This window comes from Electrona antarctica (assembly GCF_951216825.1).
Source record: "Electrona antarctica genome assembly, chromosome: 8".
Lineage (NCBI taxonomy): Eukaryota > Metazoa > Chordata > Actinopteri > Myctophiformes > Myctophidae > Electrona > Electrona antarctica.
In genome coordinates this window covers 13,918,003-13,943,009 of record NC_136789.1, presented here as the reverse complement: position 1 = coordinate 13,943,009, position 25,007 = coordinate 13,918,003, and the positions used below count along the sequence as shown (strand labels likewise).

Below are 25,007 nucleotides of genomic sequence, written 5' to 3'. Positions count from 1 at the left end.
AACCAACTGGACTGGGTAAAGATAGAAACGTCTATGGTAGCTCCTTTCAAGCCCATACAGGTTCTCTCTCAGATTAAAATGGTAGAAGGGGGGAAGAGTCCCATTTTGAAACATTCCCATTGGGTATGGTCTGAGGTCCATAGGCTGATGGGGAAATCCAAATATAAACAGGGATATTCTTCTATATGGGATAATCCACGCATCTCGATAGGTAAACATTCATTCTGCTGGGAGCCTTGGCAAAGAAATGGCATAGGTGTAATTGATGATTTATATGTGGATGCAACTTGTAAGTCATATCAGGAGTTGGGGAATCAATTTAACCTGATGGGTAGGGGTGAATTTTGGAAATATCTTCAACTAAGAAGTAGTGTTGGAAGTGTGTTCAACCTTAACAGGGGTATAGAGGAATCTAATATGTTGAAAACTATTTTTGACTGGCCACCAACAATGCATAGGGCCTCAATAATTTACAAAAATATAATAGTGCAAAGACTGAAAATCTTAGATTAATATGGCAAAGGGATTTAGGATGTGAAATAAGTGAAGAGAAATGGTCAAATATAATTTCCAAAGTTGGGTGGGCCACTAGGGATATTAAAAGCTAATTTATACATTACAAAATTATACATAGATTCTACTATACCCCTGTGAAACTGTTTAGGATGGGCTTGGTGGAAGACAAACGGTGTTGGAAATGTAAAGGGGAAAATGGTACATTTTTACATGCTTTTTGGGAATGTCCTGTGGTTATACCATTCTGGAAAGAGGTACTGGGGAAACTTGGAGACTGGATGGGGCTAATACTACCAGAATGCCCGAGGTTATGTCTCTTGGGTGATCGCACAGTGCTGCCACAGGGGGTCACCAAGGCACAACATGCATTAGTGACTGCAGGTCTTATTACTGCAGCCAGGTTGATTTTGAGAAACTGGAAAAGCTCTGTTACACCAGAGATCACAGACTGGACCCAACTTATGACGGAAACTGCATCCTTCGAATACTCAATTGCCAGGAGGAACAATGTCAAAGGGAAGTTCCATGAAATATGGGACTACTTTTATTTGTATATTAAAGGATGGTTGCATTAACAATTTGTAATTGGTAATACATTACGGATATAATCACTATTGTCAGCAACAGAATGTGGAGGGGTGTTGTCCATTGGGGTTTTTCTTTTTTGACTGCTAGTTGTTTTTGGTTTTTTTTGTTTGTTTTTCTTGTCTCTTTCTTTTGTGTAAGTCATGTGTATTTTGTATGCTTTATTGTAAAATCATTAAAAAACTTTGATGACAAATAATGTCCAAACTGTAATGTACATACATACGCATGCACGCACGGCACGCGCGCACACACACACACACACACACACACACACACACACACACACACACACACAAAGAGATACAATGTTTCTCTCCGACAGTGACAATATCTTTGTGTCACACAGGAAGTCTGCAAATAAAAAATGGATTCTGCCTAATCATGTACAGATGATCAAATTCAGAAATTTACATCATACAGTATCAGAGAAATGTACCAGTCCTGTTCTTCATTAGCTAACCTTGTGAATGTGTACTGACAATTAGTCAAGTGATGAAGTGAATCTCTTTTGTCAAAGGTTTCAAGCAAACTACAAGAAGCAGTAGTTTGACTGAAGCATAGCTAGGGGTGCATACGTTGGTTAGACATACCAACAGTCCTACAGTCATTAGTCCGACAACACCCGTGCTGCGGGTTAAAAATCACCCGTGGCTCTCGCCATGTGTGGTGGGTTAAAACTAACCTGTGGCGGGTTAAAAATCACCCGTGGCTCTCGACATGTGTGGTGGGTTAAAATGAACCTGTGGCGGGTTAAAAATCACCCGTGGCATCCGTGTGCGGTTAGGGTTAGGGTAGGGTTGTGGGTAGGGTGTCGGACTCATGACTGTAGGACTCAAACCAAACAATTGAAATCCCGACAGAAAATGAAGCTGATTAGTATCTCTTTTGGCATGTTTGATGTTTTTATTTGTATTTGTTTCTATCTCCTACGTATAAAGAATGTCAGGAATAAAGCAGTAAGGCAGACATGATAGAAAAACAGACAGAAGCAGTCCAGGACTAACCCGACTCCACTCACCTCTTTGGAATACAGTAATTCCAGATGTTATATTTAAATAAAACTATTCAATCATATTACTCTAAATCATAACATGGATGTGCTGAAAGAAACATTTGTTGCACGCTTTCAAATTATATATATATATATATATATATATAGAGAGAGAGAGAGAGAGAGAGAGAGAGAGAGAGACAGAGAGACAGACAGACAGACAGACAGACAGACAGACAGACAGACAGACAGACAGACAGACAGACAGACAGACAGACAGACAGAATAATAGAGAGTAATAATCATAATAATATCATACATCTTAGCTAGGTCCACTTGTGGCAATTGTTTCGTCATCAATACCCTTTTCCGTTGGGGACTATAGTAGATAGTTATTGTGGGAAGAGCTCTCTGGCATCATAATAAGATCTGTTGGGACCATATCCAAGCCTGCCTGTCTGCATCCTTGATCTGGCATAGGCCTGGCTGGTGGATAGGCAGAATGGCAACGCATGCTATCAGCAGCTTCAGTCTCCTGAAGCAGAGATGCTTCAGGAGACTGGGCAAACAGAGGGGAAGGTGGTGAAATTCCTTCATAAAGGTTATTTAGAGACACCAGAGGTTGAGGTGCACCGTTGTCTGCCTTTCTGCCTCTTTCCCGCTTCTCATCGCCCTCGTCTCCCTTCTCAGCCTGTGGGTGACTGTCACAGAAGACTTTAAATTTGTTTGGGTCCAGGTTTGGGTAGGAGCCTGCCTGGGACATGGCTTGAAGGAGTTTGTTCAGGGTGTTGGAGCTATCACTGGAGCCCTGCTGGCCTGCCTGTGCTATCTGGCAGAGGAGACGTGCATGCTGATGGAGCTGGGCAATGTCCCTCTCGGTGGCGGCATTCTGCTCCCGCAGCTCCTTGGTGCTCAGCGTGATGGCCAGCAAGCCCGACTGGTTAAGGATGTCTGCCGTGTTGAGGAAACGCCTCTGCCGTACAGACGAACAGTCTGACTGGGACTCCGAAAGGCTGCCTGCTGCTGCGTCAGAGGCCGGTTGGTAGGGTCTGTGCGAGACTGACGAGGTAGAGGAGGGAGAGGACGATGGCGGGGAGTCCAAAAATGCGGGTGGTGAAAATGTGTGGGAGCTGCAGGTCAAAGAGGGCGAGCCCACACTGTCAGAGTGGGATTTGCGGTGTCGATGGTGCTTTTTGTGTTGTGTGGTAGAAGAAGCAGGGGAGGATGTCGTCAGAGGGTGGTGAGGTGGCTTGTGGGAGGAACTGTGGTTACTTCTCTTTTTAAACTGAGGCCGATTGGCCTCTCTCTGATTTTGCAGCTGCCGCCGGGGCGTCAGATGGTGGCTGGTGGTCGACACAGCCTCCATCTTCTCTTCTTCGGTACACACCCTCTTACTCAGGCAATGGCCTTCGTCGCCGCTCTCCTTACATGCCCCGACCTTGCCCTTGTCGTGGCAATCTTTCCTGGGGTGGGGTGCGATGCGAGGGTACGAGTTGAGGATGGGGAGGTAAGAAATCGTACTTCTGTGGTTCTTATTGCTTCGACTGACTCCTTTCTTCGGTTGGCTCTGCGAGCTAGCTACACTGGTGGAGATAGCTGGGGAAGAGGAGGTGGGGGCGGGAATCGCTGGCTGCTGGATCAGTAAGAGCTGGGCGGGTGCCTTGGTGCCAGTAAGACTGTGCCATCCTCTGCCCCATGCCAGGGGGCTGTGCAGAAGCTGCTCTGGTCTGGACTGTACCATGAAGAGGTTGTGAGCCAGGGGTGTTTTATGAGCAGGATGAGAGTAAGACAAAAGAGCAAAAGATGGTGAGGGTGGTAAAGTAAAACATCCAAGGCCAGAAACATATGAAAAGACACAGCTGTTTAAATATCAGAATGGCCCTGAAGCAAAGCAACTATAACACACAAAAACCGGGAAAGCATCTGTGTCATTTTTTATTTAATTTTATACTTTGGCTATTCAAAAATGGCTGATATACAATCTCAGACTGCGTCACTTCCTGACACGCTACGAGCTTGTAGATCAAAAACCTTCAATATATATTGTAGATCAAAAACCTTTATTATACAGGTATATAACTAAAAAAACATTGCATGGATGCACCTGGGACGTATCCTCAGTGATGTATCCCAAGGTCATCGGAGTTTCGGGTCTGGCAACATCATACCCCTCACTCAGGTGACCCAGCCGGGGTGATCAAGTCCCGACTTACGTCCCAGTAGCTACCCTCAATCAGTCCCATTAGGGAAAGACCAAGGCCACACAATCCGTTGCTCCGGAACTACTCTGCCAGGACTGGGAGAACCAGATTCTGGTGTGTGGAAGGACTAGGCTCTGTGGGTTGACTCCTGTCCGGGGCCCTCCTAGGTCCACTCCTGCTCTCACCAGGCCCAGGACCTGTGCGTTGCAACAGACTCCCAGCACCAGGCACTTCATTCAGGAGTGGTGGATTATAATGCCCCTCCTAAAGGCCTCACCGAGGGTTTTTTGGGCTTCGTAAAAACCTTGCTTGTAAATCCATCCATTGGTCCACGGCCAAATACAATTACAATTTTGACATGAAAACGTTTCAGCACCACTGATATAGCAAGTTTTTTCAGGAAACTTTTTTCTTTTCTTTTCTTTTTAAGAATCAGTCTTTTTTTTATATATAATCTTTATCCCACGATTTTGCAACCCAGTTTTTTCACCCAGTGCCAATTATCTAATGTAATCCTGGGCGCTACACTTCCTCTGCCAACCTGGGGGGGCAGCGGACTGACCTCATGCCTCCTTCTATGCATGAGGAGTCCAAGCTGCTTCTTTTCACCTGACAAGGGGGAATGTCCCTGGCCGGACGTAGCGCGTGGAAGGAACACGTTATTCCGACCAGTTCCTTTCCCCTCCATCAGGCGCCCCGGCTGGCCAGGGGGAGGTAGTTTTAGAGACCAGGATTACTGCATGTTTTTGTGAGGGTACCTACCCTAGGGGACACGGGGAGAACATGCAAACTCCACACAGAAGGGCCCTTTCGCCAACCCCACCTCGGGTATGGGCACTGATGACGCGGAGGAGAGAACACGCCCCCAGCGCCCACGGCGTCCCCAGCGGGAATCGCACCCAGGACCTTCTAGCTGTGAGGCGACAGCACTACCGACTGTGCCACCGTGCCTCATGTCTTAATGGGGATTAAAAAAAACATTGTTAAATGTGACTGAGCGTCTCACCGGCTTCACCAGCAGGTTGTTGATGACATAGATGGGACTGAGCTCCTCATAAGGGAGCATGCTGCAGCCAGGAGCATCACTGCTGTTCTTGTTACAGCCGATGTTGCTTTCTCTCTGATGGCCGCTCACGCTACTGAACTGTTCGTCTGTATCATTCTGCAGTGAGTCAGAACCAGCCTCTGCATTTTGGTGGAGGAGGAATAAAAAGGAAGATTAGAATGGAAGTGGAGCATGATTAAGAGCTGTAAAAATGTTTCTTTTTTTTTATCCCATGATTTTTGTAACACATTTTCTTCACCCAGGGGCACTTGTCTAATCAATGTAACCTTGGCACTACACTCCCTCTGACAACCTGGGGAGAGCAACGGACTGACCTCATGCTTCCTTCAATGCATGAGGAGTCCAAGCCCCTTCTTTTCACCTGAAAAGGGGGAGTTTCCCCGGTTGGACGTAGCACGTGGAAGGAACACGTTATTCCAACCAGTTCCTTTCCCCTCCATCAGTTTAGAGACCAGGATTACTGCATGTTTTTGTGACGCCACACAGAGGCCCTTTTGACAACCCCACCTAGGGTATGGGCACTGATGACGCAGAGGAGAAAACACGCCCTCAGCGGGAATGGAACCCAGGACCTTCTGGCTGTGAGGTGACAGCTCTACCGACTGTGCCACCATGCCCCCATTTTAAATGTATTTCTATACATCAAAGGGACCCTTTGTTCACCTGAGTATCCGGAGTCCTTCTCTGAGTCCCAGTACGATCTCCTACTACTCATGTTCTCCATACCCAACAGGTACCTGTGAGTGGCACCCTGAGATGCTCGGAGAGTGGCACTGTTACTCTTATCCTTAGCATTCTTTGAGGTGCAGCGGGCAACATGCTCCCCAAAGTGTCCCTCTGTTACAAACCTTTGAAATAAGAGAGAAGCCAATGTATTTAAAAAATAAAAAATAATAATAATAATAGATTGATAATTGATTGAATAATGATCATTCATCCCAACAGGCACAAATATGAAAAAAATAAAAAACATTAGATAAGACGTCTATCTCCCAGGATATCACAATTTTAGATACAATTAAAAGCAGTATGACTGTGGAACATTTATCTTAAATGTACAGTACATGCACTACGTGCAACACAAATGTGTAATGTAAACAATAGCACAAATACACAGATAATGACAATACAGATATAGCGTACCTCGCCTCTCCCTGATGTGAGACGTTCTTCTGAGCATGAAGCATCTTCTACTCCTGAATGGCCGTTGGGTTCAAGTAGGTACTGTAATACGTCTTGGAGCAGTCCTCCTCCCCTGAGTCTACGGAGACCCTAATGGAAACGTCAGAGAAGCACATGCAGATATGTCCACCACCACAAAAAGAATGCACTGTTCCTCTATAAATTATAGAGGAACAGTGGATCCTTCCCCAGCACAGCATCCCTGATAGAGTCTATATGAGAGACAGGGATGCTCTGCTGGAGAAGGATGTGGTCCTTTATAAAAACTCATTGTCGAAGTGCGTCCTACACGAAGGTCACATAACATCGGTAAAACAATCACATAATAACAGTCATTATAACAATAATAATAATAATAATAACCATTAACACCATCAGTCAGATACTGATGGTGTTAATGGTTATTAACACCATCAGTGTGATAACGATTTGATAACGATTTTTGGCAACATTATTCAAAACATAAACAGGCCTCAACTTCAAAATCTTTTATACATATCCCAGTAGCCCTGCTGCCCTGACACTCTGAGATGGAGAGAATGCATCAGGACAATCAATGTCTTCATTTGGTGGACTTAGGTATCCAATCCATAAATTACTTACATGAGACATTGACACATTGTTTAATAAAACCATGAGTTTTACTGTATCACAATGTAACTGCTTTTGTTAACAGTTCAGTGTTTGTATAATATTTGTATAATAATCTGCAAAAGAAACATCCCAGCATAAATGTAGTCTTGCACGTAAATCCAAGTAACCTGTGATTCACGGTTGTTTGTGTAGTGTTGGCTTTTTGCTGCGTACGTGGTCCAATAGTGCAGACTGACTGTGTAAACAGCAGAATGTGCACATGCATGCGGATGAGGCAGCAGTGCCAGTAACCTGATCAAATCATCTGTCTGTGGGAATATGACTGTTGCTTCCCACCCCCTGCCTATTATGTAATCGTCTGCTCCTGACACCGGTCCATGGAAATAACAGCCCCGGCAGCTCACAATGAACTGTACCGTACATGTCTTTAGAACAGTGGTTCTCAATAAAGGACCCTGAGTTTGATATGAACTTACCTCTGGGGGTCCCAAGTCTACACTGTAAAATCCTCAGTGATAAAGGTAAGGCAAGTGGTTTGTCTTTAAAATAAGTGTTAAATAACTCAAATATATTGTGATCGTAATCATTGCTATAGTATAGAGTGTTTGTTCAACACCATGGGTCTCCCTGTCTCTCCAGCTCTTTAGTAAAAAAACAGAGAATGCATTTTCAGATCAGGACCAATCAGGAGAGAGAACTCATACAGGACACAGGAAAAACAAGTGAAATTTGAAGCGATGATGATGCAAAGAAACGAGCAGACAAATGGAAATGGAACACTATATAATTGAAGCTGATGAATGGGTACTCTCTCCTGATTGGCTGAAATTGACAACCCACCTGAAAATGTAAATTTATGTTCATTAAAGAGCTGGAGAGACTGAAAGTCTGCTGTATACTGAACAAACACTATAGCAATGATTACTATCACAGTATAGAGCCATATGAAAACATGAATATGAATCACTTAACCTACCTTTAATTTAACTCTGATAAGACACTCTCTGAGTTACAGGGCTGCAACTCCTCAAGGACCCCCTGGGGGTCCCCGAACATCACTTTGAGAACCACTGTTTTAGAATGCATGGTCCTAGTTCCTTAGTATGATACTGATACTAAATCATAAAATAAATAATAAAACAAGAATATATTTTGTGGTTACAGAAAAGTGACTGATGAGTATAACCATTTCATTTCCACCCATATGTATTTGCATGTACATTTAGCTTTGGATCCAGACTATCATAGATGTATTTTCATTTTTATTGAGTCTGACTTTTACTTTCGGATCATTATGCTAACGCCAAAATCGAGCAAATGATAGTCTTGATCAAAGCCAGGCTACGCGTGTTTAGCCTACAGGTTCTCTCTCTCTCTCACTCTCACACACACACACACACACACACGCACGCACGTACGTGCGCGCACACACACACTGCGCGCGCACACACGCACGCACGCACACACACACACACACACACACACACAGCTGTAGGCAGTGTACAAAACTTAAGTGACATGTATCTGCAAGTGAAAGTGCTTTATACTCACGTTTGTAGGCTATATTCCACGAATGTGCTTTATCCTTGCTCTTTTAGGTTTGGGCACATCCATAACATATTCGCATCCAGGAGGCGACTCACTGCCAAGCCTATACGAAGTATTTAGGTTTTGGGAAGGGTGCCATCCATATTCATCATCATCATGAAGCAAACGATGACACTCTATTTCCCTCCAAGAAGAGAAGTGCGACATATGGGTTAACTCGGGACCAAGTGATAGTGGGTGACTCCTTGAGAGGGTATAGTAACGCAACGCTGTTGATGAGGATCGAGGTACCTGTGTGCCCTTGAAAGCACTTTTCCCCCCATTCGATGTGCAAGAAAACATCCATGGTGGCTATTAGGCATGGGCACGCCCCCTTATTTAAATAGAAATATCGGCATTGACGTAGTCATCACAGACAGCGGTGCCCTGGCCAATACCGTGTGAAAACACGTGTGTGGGCGGAAACACTGTAGAGTCCACGTGAGTGAGTGAGGGTGGAGGGAGGAACAACAAATACACACAGTTGTCAGAGTTGAAGCCAAATCGTGCAGGGAGGGCAACAGAATTAAGTGCCCATCTGGTCTGCGCACACTGAGTCACTGACTGACAACTGCTTAGATGAAATAATAAATGAAATTAATACGAAATAAATGTTGAATGCATTGCATGCATTGCATGCATTGCCTAATAGCAGATCTACAAGCTTGTAGGTCATATAAGCCCAAAAGAAGCAACTATTATTAGGCCATGACCATGAGCACTAAAAGGACCACTTCACCACTTTTCAAGCTGTTCATGAGAAAATGTTCATTTATTTCTAGGCTACTCTGTCTGGAGCCTGAGGGCTAGCTGTGGGCAGTTCAGAAACCTGTCTTCCAGTGACATCATCGATGGGGAATCTAAGCTAATAGAAACGGCAGGCTTTCTATTCCTGAAAAGTTGCAATGTGAAAATGGAAGCCATTGTTCTCACTTCTCACAATAATAAAAATCACACCTGTGTGAACTGAGTGGTGCAAGGTCTTATAATAGCCTGATCAGCTGTGGTCTGACGTAATGTCAGTGACCATGGTAACCATGCTCACCTGTGCACGGACACGTATAGGTACAGGTACACAAACATACAGACAAAGCTGGTTGTTGGAGTGGTTTGCACCACTCAAAAATCTATATTAGCCTATATAGGCCTACTATGGTTGATGATGATGTCACTGGTGGATGGGTTTCTGAACTGTCCACACTACAGCCTTCCTATATGAGACACAGACCGAGCAGATTTTTAGTTTTTTACTGTAGGCCTATATGAACTTGAAGATAGGTTTGAAAAGTGGTGAAGTGGTCCTTTAAGCCACACTATTTGAAAATAGACGATATGCATTATGCAAGCTCACAGCGCGTTGCGTTATAGCTTGTTGTAGCCTAGATCTGTCTTCTGTTTCGAAACACAATGCGGAATATTTAGAAGATTGTATTAAACATTCTAACAAAACAAATATGATACGGGGCTCCCTTCCTTGTTATGTTAGTTACGAACAATTAAAAAAAGAAAGAAAGAAAAATCATTACAACTTTTGGAAGCAAGCCCAACTACAAAAACAAGCCCTCCCCAAAAAAGAAAAACACCAACAAGCAACTTTACAGAAAATGAAGGCCAAAGTCTCTTATTGCCATGTCTTTTTATTATTATAATTATTATTATTTATTGCCATGTCTCAGTGGACACTCGTAGTGACATGTGACATGAATGATGTGAGAAGGGAGGGAACAGAGGCGGGGTCGTTCCCGTCAACAGAGCACGTTTTCACCAGCATTCACGCATGAGGCCGGCTAGTGTCCGTGCGTATAGCCTACTCTCCAGGACGTCATGTCCGCGCCGCACCGCACACTATAGTCAGTGCGCTTCGTGAAGAGTACAGATGATTCATTACCTTATCCCTTATGTCAGAGACGAAATGTTTTTATAATCGTCATGGGGGCCCGCCCCCGCTTGTACTTGAAATATACTGCAATTCTGCAAACTGTTAATAAATCAATCAAAAAAAGCCTATTGTATTCGCCTGGTAATGCGTTTGAAATGCTTCTGTTCTCCAAAAAACTACACAACTGTTCCTGTAGCCTACTGTTAGTCTATAAGCCCCATGTCAAATACAAATGAATTAACACATTGTGTCAATTTAATTCGTTAACTTTGCCTATAAGGTTATTTGGATGCAAGATAATGTGAATAAAATTGATAAGATTTTTAATTATTTGCTTTTTGACATATTTCTCCACTGTGGTCATTTCAATATCGGTGTGACACTGACATTTATGGTCTGCAAATGCATTACTCAAATACAATGTTATAGGCTATGTGGTGATGGTTCCAACCTAGGCCTATATAATTTGTATCCCCAAAACATAACATTATAGGGAAAATGTGCATATTTTTTTGCATACAATTGTGAAGACAGACGTGCAATTAAGACAATTACAGAGATAAAAATGTGTATTCATTCATTGTCTTCCAGAATTACATTCATAGACAAATATAAATGAATTGTTTGAATAGCATAATGCAATTGAAAAACATACATTTCTTTCAACCATTATGAATTTCCTTAATTTCAGACTATGTATTGAGTTTAAGGGTAAAGGAACACAGGGGAAACAGCAAGTTGGAAAATAAAAACAAAGACATACCAAAACATAACAGAAATCATTTCAAAACAGCATGGGGCAGATGGCTTGATGAGTGTAAAGGAGGTTTAACTGGATGTTCTGCACCTGCCCTTATTATATCACTAGCCAGTCAACAGCCTAGTGCCAGATACATCCTCATCTTTAATCATACAACCCATTATGGAAACTGAAATGTTGCACCCCAGTCATTCATCAATGACGTTCCACTTGTGTGGCCGGTTTTTATAGACGAATGAGAGAACTGAAAATAACACACACACACACCCTTGCAAGTCACAATTGCACAGAAACACAAGCTCACAATGGACCGTGTTCACAAAGTATAAGTCAGCCTCGGATAAGATGATTAATTTGTCCTTTCTCCAGCGCCTTCCCACACACAATCCAGCAAGAGCATTTCTGATTCAATGCAAAGTCAAAGTTGGGCACAAAGAAAAGTAAGAAAACAGCACTTTGGTTCCTTTGGAACAACATTGGAAGGATCTGCACACACAGTCAAAGGGTAGGTAAAGTATGATAATGTCACAATTTGACAAAATGTCAAATGTATTTATTTATTAAGACTAGCAAATTAGACGTTAATAGGGAGTCGTCATCTGAACACTATTTCGTTATTTTAGATGGCAGGAATCTTCTTAAAATATTCTGGCAAGACTGTAAACCATGTAAAGAGAAATATTATCAGATACAACAGAGTCATTGCACTCTCTGAAGAATGAAACTGAAAATATGAACTGGTATTCTGAATGTACTGTGAATTTATAGGGTCCAGTTGTTTTTCTAGCAATTCCCAACATTCCAGTGCACCTGGCAACTGCACACCTAGTACAGGTATGAGAAAAGATTAGGACATTAAACCAGGAAGCGGTCAGCTACTGTACACTATGCACATGGTCCATTTGAGAATAACGAGGTCTGCTTTCTTTAAGTAACTTTTAAGTGCTCTTTGACCCTCTTTAACATCACATGGCTGGTGTTTCATTCACTGATTAAAAAAAATAAAATGTTAGAATTAAAAAACATTAAAAAAAAACATATACACCTTGTGCATTTAGCTATTCCCAGTTCCCATTCATTGCTGTGTAGCACTTGACATAGATTTATTAACAGAGATCACATTCCGAGACAAGAGCAAACTAATTACACTTTTTTTTTCATTGCATACATTTTAAAAAGGATATCTCTCTCCATCACTGCACATTTTTTTGCTTTGCGATAGAATTCCATGACATAATCACTTGTATTTTGCCATGCTAACCAATTCATAAATTCCTGTTGTTGCTGAGGCATAGTGGGCAAGCATCTAAACACGTGTACACCCACACACAAAACCTCCTCCTCTCACACACGCCGTGACTAAAATGATGACATTCGGTTTGCATTCTATGCCCCTTGTTTTCTTGAGAAACACAAAATGTAGAAGAAAAACATAGCGGATAACTTGCCACACTTCATCCTCCCTCATTTAAAGACTAGTCTGTCACCACCACTGGTGACAGTTAGTTCCCGAGAAGAGCACTTGGAAAAGTCATAGAGAAACTGTATGGCTTTTTATAAGACCATAACAAATGAGACAGTTGCTTTGGAGGGGGGGGGGGGGGGGGGGGGTATAGTCCAAAGAAGCAGCAGCAGGTATCTATAAGCCATCTGAAGGTACTAGGCTAAGTCCTGATAATGGTGATTTGTGCTGAGGACAATATGAGGTTCTGAAGTCCAGTTTGTTACAGTACAGCCAATGCAGCCAGGCTTTGTCCGTAGTGTGGATAAGGGGGTTCATACAGTACAATATGGCCACCAGGTCTAGGCACTTAAGCCTGATTTATATGCGTCGGTGTCACACACCGAAAATAGCAGATCCACAAGCTAACGGCGCGTCACCCTGTGACAAGTTGAGTTTGTAGATCGTCTATTTTCGGTGTGCGACACTGCGCGCAACCAAATATAAATCAGGGGTTATATCTTGCCAGGACCAAAACTCCAGTATGTTGTATGGCAATACTGGTCACTGAAAAGCTGCTTAGGTATGGCCACAGGAGCTGTCTGTGTCCATGTCCTAAGTGTGTGTTTTAGGTTGTATGTGTGTGTATGAGTGTGTGTGGTTGAGATTATCACTCTCTTATGCTAGCTGAATAGGAGAATTGGGGGAAATGTGATTGCTCCCTGGGGTCCTCACAATCCAGACTGTCAACTGTAAAACAAACAAACAAAAACAGGAAATGTCAGTGTGTGCAAACTGTTAGAACTGGTTGTACATAAACCTAACCTGGGGTGAGAACAGTTAGCCCACAAATAGAATGTTACCCCCCCCCCCCCCCCCCAACACACACAATAATACTTACACTTATCTGGAGGTGTGAGTGTGATGGTCTGTGCTGTGAACTCGTCATCAAAGTACCGGGTGTCTGTCTCTGATGTCACTTGCGGCTTGAAGGGCGGGGTAAGCTGAGGTGGGATGGAGCAATGAGCGAGTATAGTTACTGAGTATGAGTGTACACCGATACATATAATCAGTTGCAGATTTAACCTCTAGGACTCATAACAGTCGGGGCCAAAGACTGCTAGTACTAAAGTGCAGTGCAATATTGGTGCTGCTTTTAGTGAGTAGCATTTAAATTGAATAAAGTTGAATAAAAACGTCTTTGCCCGTTTTATGTACGTAGGGTGATTGAAAAACAGCCTTTTGCATGCATGACACAAAGGGAATGGGACAATAGCATATCATAGTAACCCAATGTTTCCACAGGTAATTCAAATAGCTAGCTGTAATGTAGACTACAAAATGTGATTTGATCCACACTCTCTTTATGTCTAGAAATAAACTTCAAATCTTGGCATTCTTTCAGCTTCACTAGTTCCTACCTTCCTGTCCACCACGTCTTGCCAGTTGATGGTGGTGAAGAATTTGTGGCTCATTACGTCTTTGGCATCGTTAGCGGTTCCTCCTAACCTGTCAATGGAAGCATATTGACGTCAAGGCAAAAATGTATGATCCCAGAACAAAATGCAGACCAAGGTTATACAGTTTAGAAATGTAATTTGTTTTTATTTTGATTTTACATAATTTCAATTTCAGTTTTAATTCATTTTTAAAGCAGGTTTGCTAGTTTAGTGTAGTTGTAGTTTTGTGAAAATACTGTTTATTATAATAAGGGGTAGTCAGATTCCAAAAGCTCAGTAAAGTGAGCTTAGATACCGACAGACTACGACAAAAGGACATTTTCTCAATGATTTTGTTAGTTTTGTAAACACAACAGTTTAATTTAGTTGTCATTATTTTATTCGCTTTTATTTTCATTATATTTTTTTAATTCTGGTTTTCATTAGTTTTAGTTAAAGATAATAACCCTGACACACAGCCAGCCAGGGGATGGTACCTCTGTTTGGGGTCCTTCTTGAGTAGGCCAGCCAGCAGGGCCTTGGCCTCAGGGGCTAAATTCCTAGGAAAGCGGATCTCTTCCATGAGGATGAGCTCAAACAGGCGTTCATGGTCCTGGTTGTAGAAGGGCAGCCGGCCACACATCATCTCATACATGACCACACCCAGACCCCACCAGTCCACTGCCCGGCCATAGTCATTGTCCTCTAGGACCTAGGAAATGAAGGGCATTTTTAAAAAATCACACTTGTGTGAAGTGAGGAGCGCTCTTATCATATACATAATCACATTCCGTGGTACACAGACACACAAAGCTGGGCATAGGATGGGCTAGCGCCCCTCAAAAAAAGCACCTCATAAACTTGTGAAGTGATTTAGAAAGGTTTGATGGTCATTAGAGTTAATAACAATAGCGCCGTAGATAGACAGTCAGGCATTTCTGACCTGTAATGAAATGGAATTGGAGCGCTACAAAATGTAGAAAATCAATAAAATACCTCTTTTAATCTGTCCATGTTTTTGAAAAGACGGAGATCTCTGTCCATGGCAGTCAAAGTGTTTTAAGAGTGTGTGTATCCACTGTCCATCCATCTCATGGACTGCTGGACAAATGTATTGTGCACACTGCCAGAGTGATCTACCTAAGTTAGTACCTCAGTGCCCCACACATTAGTTTTTTCAAATATTTAACTTTAATTCTAGAAAACTGATATTATAAGTCAATAAGGCACTGTTTGGGTTGAAACCTGACACAAATGTGGAGTCACGTCCTAGATAATGTATATGTCATGGACGAGAGACATCAAACGCTGGCCAAATGAAGTCCGAGATCCACATTGGAGCCACACCGTTCATGTGGCTTCCAAGATCCACTTGATTAATAATGTGAAGGCGGGGGAGTAAGGAGCATGTAGTCACAACACAGGCCTTAGTTAGCATCAGTGCCTTACCTCAGGTGCTAGGTACTCAGGAGTTCCACAGAAGGTCTTCATGGTAGCATCAGGAGTAATACCCTCCTTACAAAGGCCAAAATCAGTTATTTTGATGTGACCGTCTTTGTCCAGCATCAGATTCTCCAGCTGTAAACAGAATACCAATTATACTTAAATAACGGGGCGATACCCATGTACCTGTCTAGATACTTCCTTAATGTTAACGAAGTCCACACCCACAACACCAGAGGGAGTGCAACGAACTATGTACAACCCAGATTCGGCACAAACAAGGGACTAAATTATTTTCGCTCCTATGCCACCAAAATGTGGAACGCCCTACCAACAGTCATCAAGACATGCGAATCCCTTGACTCCTTCAAAACCGCTCTCAAAGGGCATCTACGGATGGCTGCAATTCGAAACTGCCCCCCGTAAAATCTGAATCCAAAATGTAAATTATTGCATTGTTTTGTCTCCAGGTGTAACCACTTGAACCCTAGCGTCCCTATTCTGGGGCAAACTTTCAGCGGAAATAGCAGATCTACTGTACACAAGGCATCGCAACGGGACATGACACATTGTGCATCCGGCATCCGTTAATGTCGGATTCCATTTTGGTATTAAAAAGTAATTCAATTGTAACTTTAGAAATGTGAAGATACCCTGTATACTATAGTTTACACTTTAACTGTATGTTGGTTTGTTTACTGTTGAGTGAGAAAACAATGTTGCACATTGAGCTAATCATCTGGGGACCCCCAGAATTATTTGGACACTCCTGGGTTTGGGACCCTCAGTTTGGGAACCACTGTTGTAAACCCCAAGTCTGTACTGCACATCACAGCTAAAAGAACATTGACAGGTTTGTCATTCTCACCTTTAGATCCCTGTAAACGACATCACGTGAATGGAGGTACTCCAGCGCTGACACAATCTCAGCACCGTAGAACCGTGCCCTGTCCTCCGTGAACACCCGTTCCCGTGACAGGTGGAAGAAGAGCTAAAGGAGGGCAGGCAGCGAGGAAGAATAACAACACTGAATGTGCTTCAATGTGCATGCCAAACCGCTTATGTCATTTGAAACTGTAGTGTGGTCGGTGCGACATCTGTGTTTGAACGTGTGTGTGTGTGTGTGTGTGTGTGTGCGTGCGAGTGTGTACACCCACCTCGCCTCCATTGGCATATTCCATTACAAAGCACAGCCGATCATGGGTTTGGAAAGCATATTTCAGTGTCTGGAAAACAGGAATTATTGGGAGCTATTATTATTAATATTTTTTAAATCACTACTTAGTTTAGTTTTAGCAATCAATTTATGCATCTGCTCTTTACAACCTAACCAAAATGCTCCTAATGTTACTAAATTAGTGATGAGTGAATGAGTCAATCGCAGAGTGGGCGGCTGGCAGACGGGCACCCTTTAACAATACACAGATTGTGTATTCAGAATAGCTCGTTCCGTTTGGCTGTAAACATACAAAGAAAACATTCAAATCCTTTGCAAAGACCTAGGAAAAAGTTTTGCTGCTCATAAATGATATAGTAGCAGGAATTATGTTAAATATATTGAACTAAGCCGTCTTGTGTGAACGAGCAGGTCCATTTGTTTACACTGCACGCATGCAAAGGGACTGTTTTTTTTTAATCAATGCTGACCTGCACGATCTTCAGATTCGACGTGTCCGTTAAAATGCAGGATGTGTTTGCATTAACTACAAGTGTTGAAATGGAGATTTTTTAACTAGTAACTGACTATCAACTGGAGGGCAGAGCTAGAGACAATGGGCTATCGACACATTGTGAGCTTGTAGATCGGCTAGTTGAACTATTCAAAGATGTTTTTCAAAATAGTAAAAAAGACAAAGAAGTTTAGGGATAAGGGGTTTAGCATGGACGAAAATAGAGCCCCAGGACTTTTGGTCACTTGACTCACATCTTAATGACTAACTATCAACCAGATTTCAAAAGGGGCTTGCAGATAATGTGCAGTCACAGCAGTCTCATTAAAGGTGGGCTGACCCTGAGAGTATTGTATCTGTCACCATATCATACGGTCATGTCATTTGAGCAGAATATCTGTGAATATTCATCAAACTAAATATGTGTGCACTGAAGAGAAGAAATCTGTCAATGCAAATTATTGCATGTGCTTTGCATTTTGTTATATTAAAAAAAAGGTTTTTGTATTTTTGTCCAAATATTTGTTTGTCTTAATATTTAGGCATTCATTATATAACTATCAGTGTTTATCCTTATTTAATTAAACTACTAGTTTTTGTGTGGATGTGTGCACATGCATTGAGCCCGTCAGAAATTGCAATCGTGACAACTGTATTTGTTTAACATATTTTAGTGGTAGATCATGGCTTACAATATTGGGAATGAAATGTGCTCTTGGGCTTGAAAAGGTTGGTTACCACTGGTATAGGGTATAAATAAAGTATGCTGTACTCACCGTGAGGAAAGGGTGTCTTGTGTTTTGTAACACTCTACTTTCTGTAACTGTATGGGCCACCTCATCCTGACACACACACACACACACACACACACACACACACACACACACACACACACACACACACACACACACACACACACACACACACACACACACACACACACACACACACACACACACACACACACACACACACACACACACACACACACACACACACACACACACACACACACACACACACGCTGCATGATCAATTGTAATAATCATGTAGTAATTGCTGATTGCAAGCATATGGACCCTTGCATCCCCCTATAAAGCTGAAGGCTGCACGATGGCAGGCCCTCAGTCAAATCTTTTTTTCTAGCATAGAAGTGTATATTTGTACGTCTTTAAATGTTCTGATGAATTGAAAATGGAGGAGTTCACATGGTTAATAATATGGTCTTAAATGTGCCATCTAACCTTGGCTATGATGACCTCTTTGCGTAGTATCTTCATGGCATAATGTACACTAGTGGCCCTCTCTTTGACCAGGATGACTTTCCCGAACGTCCCCTTACCCAGCAGCTTCAGGTACTCAAAGTCACTCATTGTCTGAAAAGCAGAAAAAGGCTGCAATAAAATACCGTACCAATGTTGTGACAAACTTGAATTGTGGAGTTGAACGAGGACTGGGCGATTTGGATGGAATAATATCATATGACATGACATAAATGTTGTCTTTTCCTGGTTTCAATCATCGCCCAGCCCTAATTCTAGTACATCTTGCTCGTTATTATCGCTTGAACTCTCAAAGATGCAAGGCGATCAAGTTTTTTACCATCATGCTTCAGGTTGAACTCTGTTTAGACACATGTCTATGTAACAACTGGAGGACATTATATTTTATGTCTTTGGTGTGGCAGCATTTTGGATGTCCCACAGCTCGCAAATACAATCACGCGCTTAATACAGTGCTACATTCCTGAAATTATTCATACATAAATCATTTGCATTCCTAAACATAATGATGTTTCTCACTGCACAATACTAGGGCCTCTCACCACTTTGTTCCGGCTCTTGGACATGGCCACCTCCATCTCCTCTAGGCTGGATTCACTCGGCGAGCCAAACATATCCATGGGTTCCTCGTCCTCCTGCTCACGCATCTTGAGGCCGTTGGCCACAGACTGGATCGCTCGCATCCATTCCTCTCTGTGGCACAAAACATCGCAGATCACCTTTAAACCCCTACTGTACGAGTCCTTAAAGGGGCATGAAACCCTAGGCTGGTTTTGTAGGGGTGATTGTTTTATTTTTATGGCAGGCTAGTAAACAACACAGCTGGAGCTGATACAAATTAATAATCAGTGTGATAAGATTCAGGAAGTGGTGGTAAAAGTCTGGAATTCAAAGTGTACTTGGCCCTAAAATACAAAATATTGGCATAAAATAACCCATTTCACAAGTTTTCAAAATTAGCTGCATTTGTGTTGCTTACAACATGGTGTATTATAGGGTCTTATGTTTTTTTTTAACATATCTTTTTTTTACCTAAACTGGAAAACAAACTATAAACTCAGCCTGGAGTTTCATCCCCCTCTAAATAAGTTAAGACTCCCCAAATTCACAAGAAAGACTACTTCGCGTACAGCCTCATTCCGTCAAACTTACTTGCTACATCCACACTGTGGGGAGTCTTGGGACAAGATGACAGCGGCACAAAACTATACTATTTTCATTCAATGAGAGTCGTGCAACAAATGCTGTTGGACGCCCATGGACACTGCTGTTCACCATGACAGAAGACATTAACTTGCGGTCCAAGTTCAAATTTGGTTTCAACATTTGCTGTGCCATCATGGCAAGGGTCAGCTCTGAGACTTACTACCAGTGGTGTCATGGTCGTAGAATGCAGTACCACACCATGGTACCAAAAACATTGTGACGTGCACACGCAGGTACGGAACGGAACGGTACACGTGAGAAAATCAAGACGAATGAAAAGAAAATCATTAACATTGTGAATCACATCTTGATCTCATCAAGATGTGATTCAGTCTACTTTTGTGTTTGTGTCTAAAACTCATACACTATAAACAATATAGGCTTAGGCTTATCAGCTGTTCTGTGCGCATGCACACTTGTAGGCACGTGCGCGCCTGTGCACGAATGCACGTACACGAGCGTGACGTGGTACCGAAAAAGAATCACCAATACACCACTGCTTACTACTGTACATACCGTTATTCCCCAAACAATATTGAGATAGCTAGCTAAGCTTGCATTCTGCAAGCCAGTTTGATAATGAACTGAAATCAGGATTTGAGAACTCTAGTTAAAGTGAGTCATTGTAATGCAAAAGAAACAGATGTACTGTATCATCAATGTAAACCACTTGGTAGCTAAACAGATAGAAAGACATTGCACACTGATTACATTTGGTAATATTACATAAGGCAGAAAAAAGGAGTTATTTGTGTTTTGCACACCTGACAAAAGACCATTGATATTTGATATTGATGGGGGGGAAATGGTTGAAGTGCAATGCATTTGTATGTGACTTTAATATGATCCAAAGGTACATTATGATAGGTAGGAGATTTAGTTGGCCCTTGGGTGTTTTCATATTTTTCAAAAAAGCTCATAGCTCAAAGCTCACAGCGTGTTGCATTACAGGTCAAGCTGTCCTTCTCACCCATTGAGATGCATGTTAAATGACGGGATTTCTCCATATAAATAATGGATCATTTCAGAAGCAAAACCTTCAAAATGTCTTCTAAATCTAGTCAACCAGGCCTGCAGTAGGCTATGCACTGGGCAAATAGTTCATGACATTATTTAAATAAACTAGAAATACGAGGAAATGACAGAGGGAGAAATCAACTTTTAACGACCGCCCGACAGGAGTTTTCATGTTGCACGGTAAGACTACGGTCATTAGTATTATTGCCATCACCTGGGTGGGTCAGTCGTGTAACTTTCCCGACGTTAAGCCGTGTAAATGTTCAACAACACAGCCATGCAAAATAACATTGACAGCTATGAGGTGGCGAAAGCTTGACCTGCATAGCAACAGTTGCGGAGGAAGAACACTAGGGTTCATTGGGTTGAACACAGCGGTGCCGGTGACATAACTCTGTTCTCACCTCTCGTCGTTGCTGTCCACATGGAAGGTGCGTTCAATAACTGTGGTCCACTGCAGGCAACGAATGACAAATGTGTTGGGACGGGGGCGTTCAGTCTTCATTAACTGGCATTCTAGTTGTATGCAAAGAATAACAACATTTAGTTAGTTGGTAGAAGGTCATTGGCTTTAGAAATGTATGGGTGAAAAAAAAACGATTTGGGACTGACCTGCCACTGAAAAGTTGTTGAGTGGAGGTAAGCTCTGGTCGGTTAGATCAGGCTTCTCCTTGTAGCCAATGAAGGACCCGTCACTCTTCAAGATGAAGTACCTCGGTCTCCATGTCTTGATGTACTCACCTTGACAAGACAAGATGCATTTTTGAGAAGGCTACATGGTGTAATCATATCCTGCTCTGTGAACATTTTAACCATGAACTCAAATCAAGCGCGGCTACAACTCCATTTCTACTAATGCCATGGTGTGAGTGATGATACCCACTTTCTACAATTAATTGTTAGCATAGCAAAAACCTCAATAAAGATTCTCTCACCTCGTTTGTGGAGCCAGCCCTCTCTGACTACACTGACTTCATTCATGGTGAAATGGGTTTGTTTCAGAGAGGGTCAGGAACAGGAGGATGGGGGAAGGGATTTTGTCTTGTTGCTGTTTTATTCAGTGTCTTCTTTTAACAGCACCTGTGGAATGAGAGGCAAAACCAACTGAGATTTAATTTCATGCAGCACCGTATTAATGTTGGAAATAGGGGCGCAGCAAGTTAATTTAACTAATTGATCGAATCGATAATTTATGAAAACATAAATAGATAATCGCTAATTTAATCAATCCCGGCTTTCATTGTAGGCAAAATACTTCAAATAAAAAAGGTAAAAGTAGTTAAAATAGCCAAACTATGGTCTCAACTCGGCGTGATGATGTGCCTTGTAAATCGGCTATTGTACAGTAATATGACATTGTTGTGTGGCAAAGTACTGTATAATAGAACATTAATGAGCACCGAAACCCTGAGCGGAGTCGCTCAGGGCTCTATACTAGTGTCTTCTGTTTTCCCCCTATATTTAATATCTCTGCAGAAAATAGCCCATTGACAAGCTTGTTGTGACCTTGTCGATCTGCTATTTTCTGTGTTTTTTCCAGTATACACTACAGAATGCTGGGGTTTAAGTGGTTAATCGATTCAGACATTGATATATACACCGGTATGCATGCATGCAAATATATATGAAGATATCACGCTCCTCCATTATTCGATCAATTGAAAAAGTAATCAATAGAATATGTGCATAGAAAATAATCAATAGCTGCAGCAGCCCTAGTTGAAACAGTCATCTGGTTGGCAAAAATCACACCAGGACATGAGATTACATTTCAGTTACTGTGACATATACTTTATGCAAGTTAAAAACCTTCAAGTGTGGTACGTGGTACAGTGCAATGACATACATTATACAAGATAGTTAGAAAAATATTTCCGTTTAATCGAGAGCCAGTAATTGTTGAGTCACAACAAGTGTTAATTTGTAATTTTTTAAACTCAGGCTGACTGTACAAATAGAACCAAATTAACTCGTACCTTCCAATTGTACACTATATATATATATCAGAGTCAAAGTAACACCAAGGAGGCCAGGATGTACTCTGTACTTGCAGCAGTACAGGTAATCAGAGCACTGTTACGTCATTTTTGTCCAGTGAACAAATGACGTATGGTTGTTTCTCATGGACGCCAACAACAACCGAGCATAGCAGCAGTTGACAGCAGCTAGCATCGAGCTAACAAACACATACAGTAACATCATTTAAAGTATACAATACTTCCACCGCAGTAACGTTTAAGTAACAATAAACAACACACGAACGTTAGACTGGACGAAAAGTCAACAAAGCAGCAGTTAATTGAACCGTAGAGCAACGTGGTACACGTTTACATTTATTAAACTCCACCACTTTATCCTGAATGCCCCAACAAGACAACAATAGCTGCAGTTAACATTATCACACATATTATACACACTTTGACATGACAGTCTATCCGCAGAATAAACCAATTCATCTCATCCCCTTTTATACCAATATCAACGCACTGAAAACAGCACGACGTTATGTGGTCTTTAAATCAACACGGAACAAAGGCCTTTGTGTTTATGACAGTAAACAAACGGTTGTCTTACATTAACGAATAATGCTGGTGGTTGTTGAACTTGCTAGCTTATATTGCTAGTAGCCAATCGAGGCTCCCTCTCCCAGTCCGTAGCAGCTTTACGTGTGTCTCGCAGACATGTATCTCTCTCTCTCGTGTCGTCTCGCTGTCCCACCACGGAACAGAAAGGTACGGTAATGTGTGTTTTAATGGTGTTTTTAAGGCTGCGGTGTGTGTGTGTTTACCCCACGTTGCGGGTGTCTCTGTGTCTCTGACTCTCTCAGGGCAGTTTTGACAGGATAAATCCAGAGCAGGCCATCCAATCCACCCGAGAAGGAAAACACCATGGAATCTCTCCTCTCTGAGTAGTCTTCTTCTCACGGACTCTACAACACGGTGTATGGGACAGACTCACTGCCCCCTGTAGGCGGTGGTCTACTCTAAAGCAGTGGTTCCCAAACCTTTTCATGTCAAGGATCCCCAAATTGACACTAATCAGCCCGCGGCCCCCCATTTGAAAAACATATGCCAAGGACCCCCATAAGAGAAGAATGTTATGGCTCTAGCAGTGATTCTCAACCCGTTTAATTTCAAGGACCCCCAGTTTGACATGCATTAGTGCATTTCTATCTCTGGGACCCCATTTTTCATTGTAAAATCAAAGCTAATTTAACTCCGAGAGCGTACGCTCTCAGAGTTACAGACCCTTAAGGGTCCATTTGGTTCCTAACTATCATTTATCTGGGGATCCCCTGGAACTCCCTCAAGGACCCCTGCCTGGGCCCCACTTTGGGAAACACTGGTCTAAAGCAACCAATTACCGGTACATGTATGGCACCAGGGGTCATCAATATGCTCTGTACACAGGCAAATATTTGGTCTTGTCCGTGGCAAATTTCTACTACTATATACTATGAATGACACTATGGCATATTAGGAGTCACTATAGTACTAGTGGTTCTCAAATGTTTTATTTGCAAGGACCCCCTTAACTCTCAGAGTTACAGACCTGTATGGTCATTCAGGGCTATAGCTCTTTATCGGTTTCTGGTTTCATTTTGCATGTCCATGGACATGACCATGGCAAAAATGGAATTTTGACAAGAATGTCCACCACAAGCCAGCATGGCGATGACCCCTGATCTATGCATGTACTCAAGTCAGTAGAGGGTCTGGGCACATCTAAGATTCCATGCGCGGCCAAAGGAAGCTGTCTGCCGGGGTCTCTTCCGGGTTTTTAGACAGCTGGTGGATGGAAATGAAGCTCCACCCACGTCTGTCTGTCTGTCTGTCTGTCTGTCTGTCTGTCTGTCTGTCTGTCTGTCTGTCTTTCTTCTTCTTCTTCTTCTTCCTCCAATAATGATGTCTTGCTGTTAATTGTCTCCACCAGGCCGAAGGCATGCATATGGGAGAGTTTGGAGAGAGTATGTTTTGCACTCCGTCCGTCCGTCCGTCCGTGTGTCCGTCTGTGTGTGTGTCCATCCGTCCGTTACCAGCTAATCTCCGGCACCGTTAACCCAGTCGATGCCAAACTTTGCACACACACTCCCTAGATGCCAACGATGAACCTCTGCTCCAAATTTTCCAGAACGGCCTGTTAT

At 42.5% G+C, this 25,007-nt stretch overlaps 2 protein-coding genes across 3 annotated transcripts; both read right to left on the bottom strand.

Moving 5' to 3' along the window:
- Positions 1–2,335: 2,335 nt before the first annotated feature.
- LOC306927615 (CLOCK-interacting pacemaker-like) lies at positions 2,336–6,628 on the bottom strand. The gene is made up of 4 exons (XM_079507416.1): positions 6,506–6,628; positions 6,026–6,210; positions 5,303–5,481; positions 2,336–3,827 (listed from the first exon to the last, which is right to left on the bottom strand). Exons 1-4 carry the CDS (start codon positions 6,547–6,549, stop codon positions 2,475–2,477), a joined length of 1,761 nt encoding a protein of 586 aa, XP_079363542.1. The 5' UTR covers positions 6,550–6,628; the 3' UTR covers positions 2,336–2,474.
- Positions 6,629–11,155: 4,527 nt separating this feature from the next.
- On the bottom strand, positions 11,156–23,821 carry LOC306927473 (RAC-beta serine/threonine-protein kinase-like). Of its 2 annotated transcripts, none has more exons than XM_079507230.1 (14): positions 23,438–23,821; positions 21,799–21,943; positions 21,476–21,604; positions 21,268–21,379; positions 19,183–19,333; positions 18,602–18,733; positions 18,134–18,199; positions 16,845–16,913; positions 16,556–16,678; positions 15,694–15,822; positions 14,742–14,956; positions 14,227–14,314; positions 13,707–13,809; positions 11,156–13,555 (listed from the first exon to the last, which is right to left on the bottom strand). In XM_079507230.1, the coding sequence occupies exons 2-14, from the start codon at positions 21,842–21,844 to the stop codon at positions 13,476–13,478; spliced, it is 1,443 nt and encodes a 480-aa protein (XP_079363356.1). In that variant the 5' UTR covers positions 21,845–21,943; positions 23,438–23,821; the 3' UTR covers positions 11,156–13,475. The 2 variants fall into 2 exon arrangements, with proteins under 2 accessions (XP_079363356.1, XP_079363357.1); XM_079507231.1 differs by having other exon boundaries at positions 23,652–23,821.
- Positions 23,822–25,007: the final 1,186 nt, after the last annotated feature.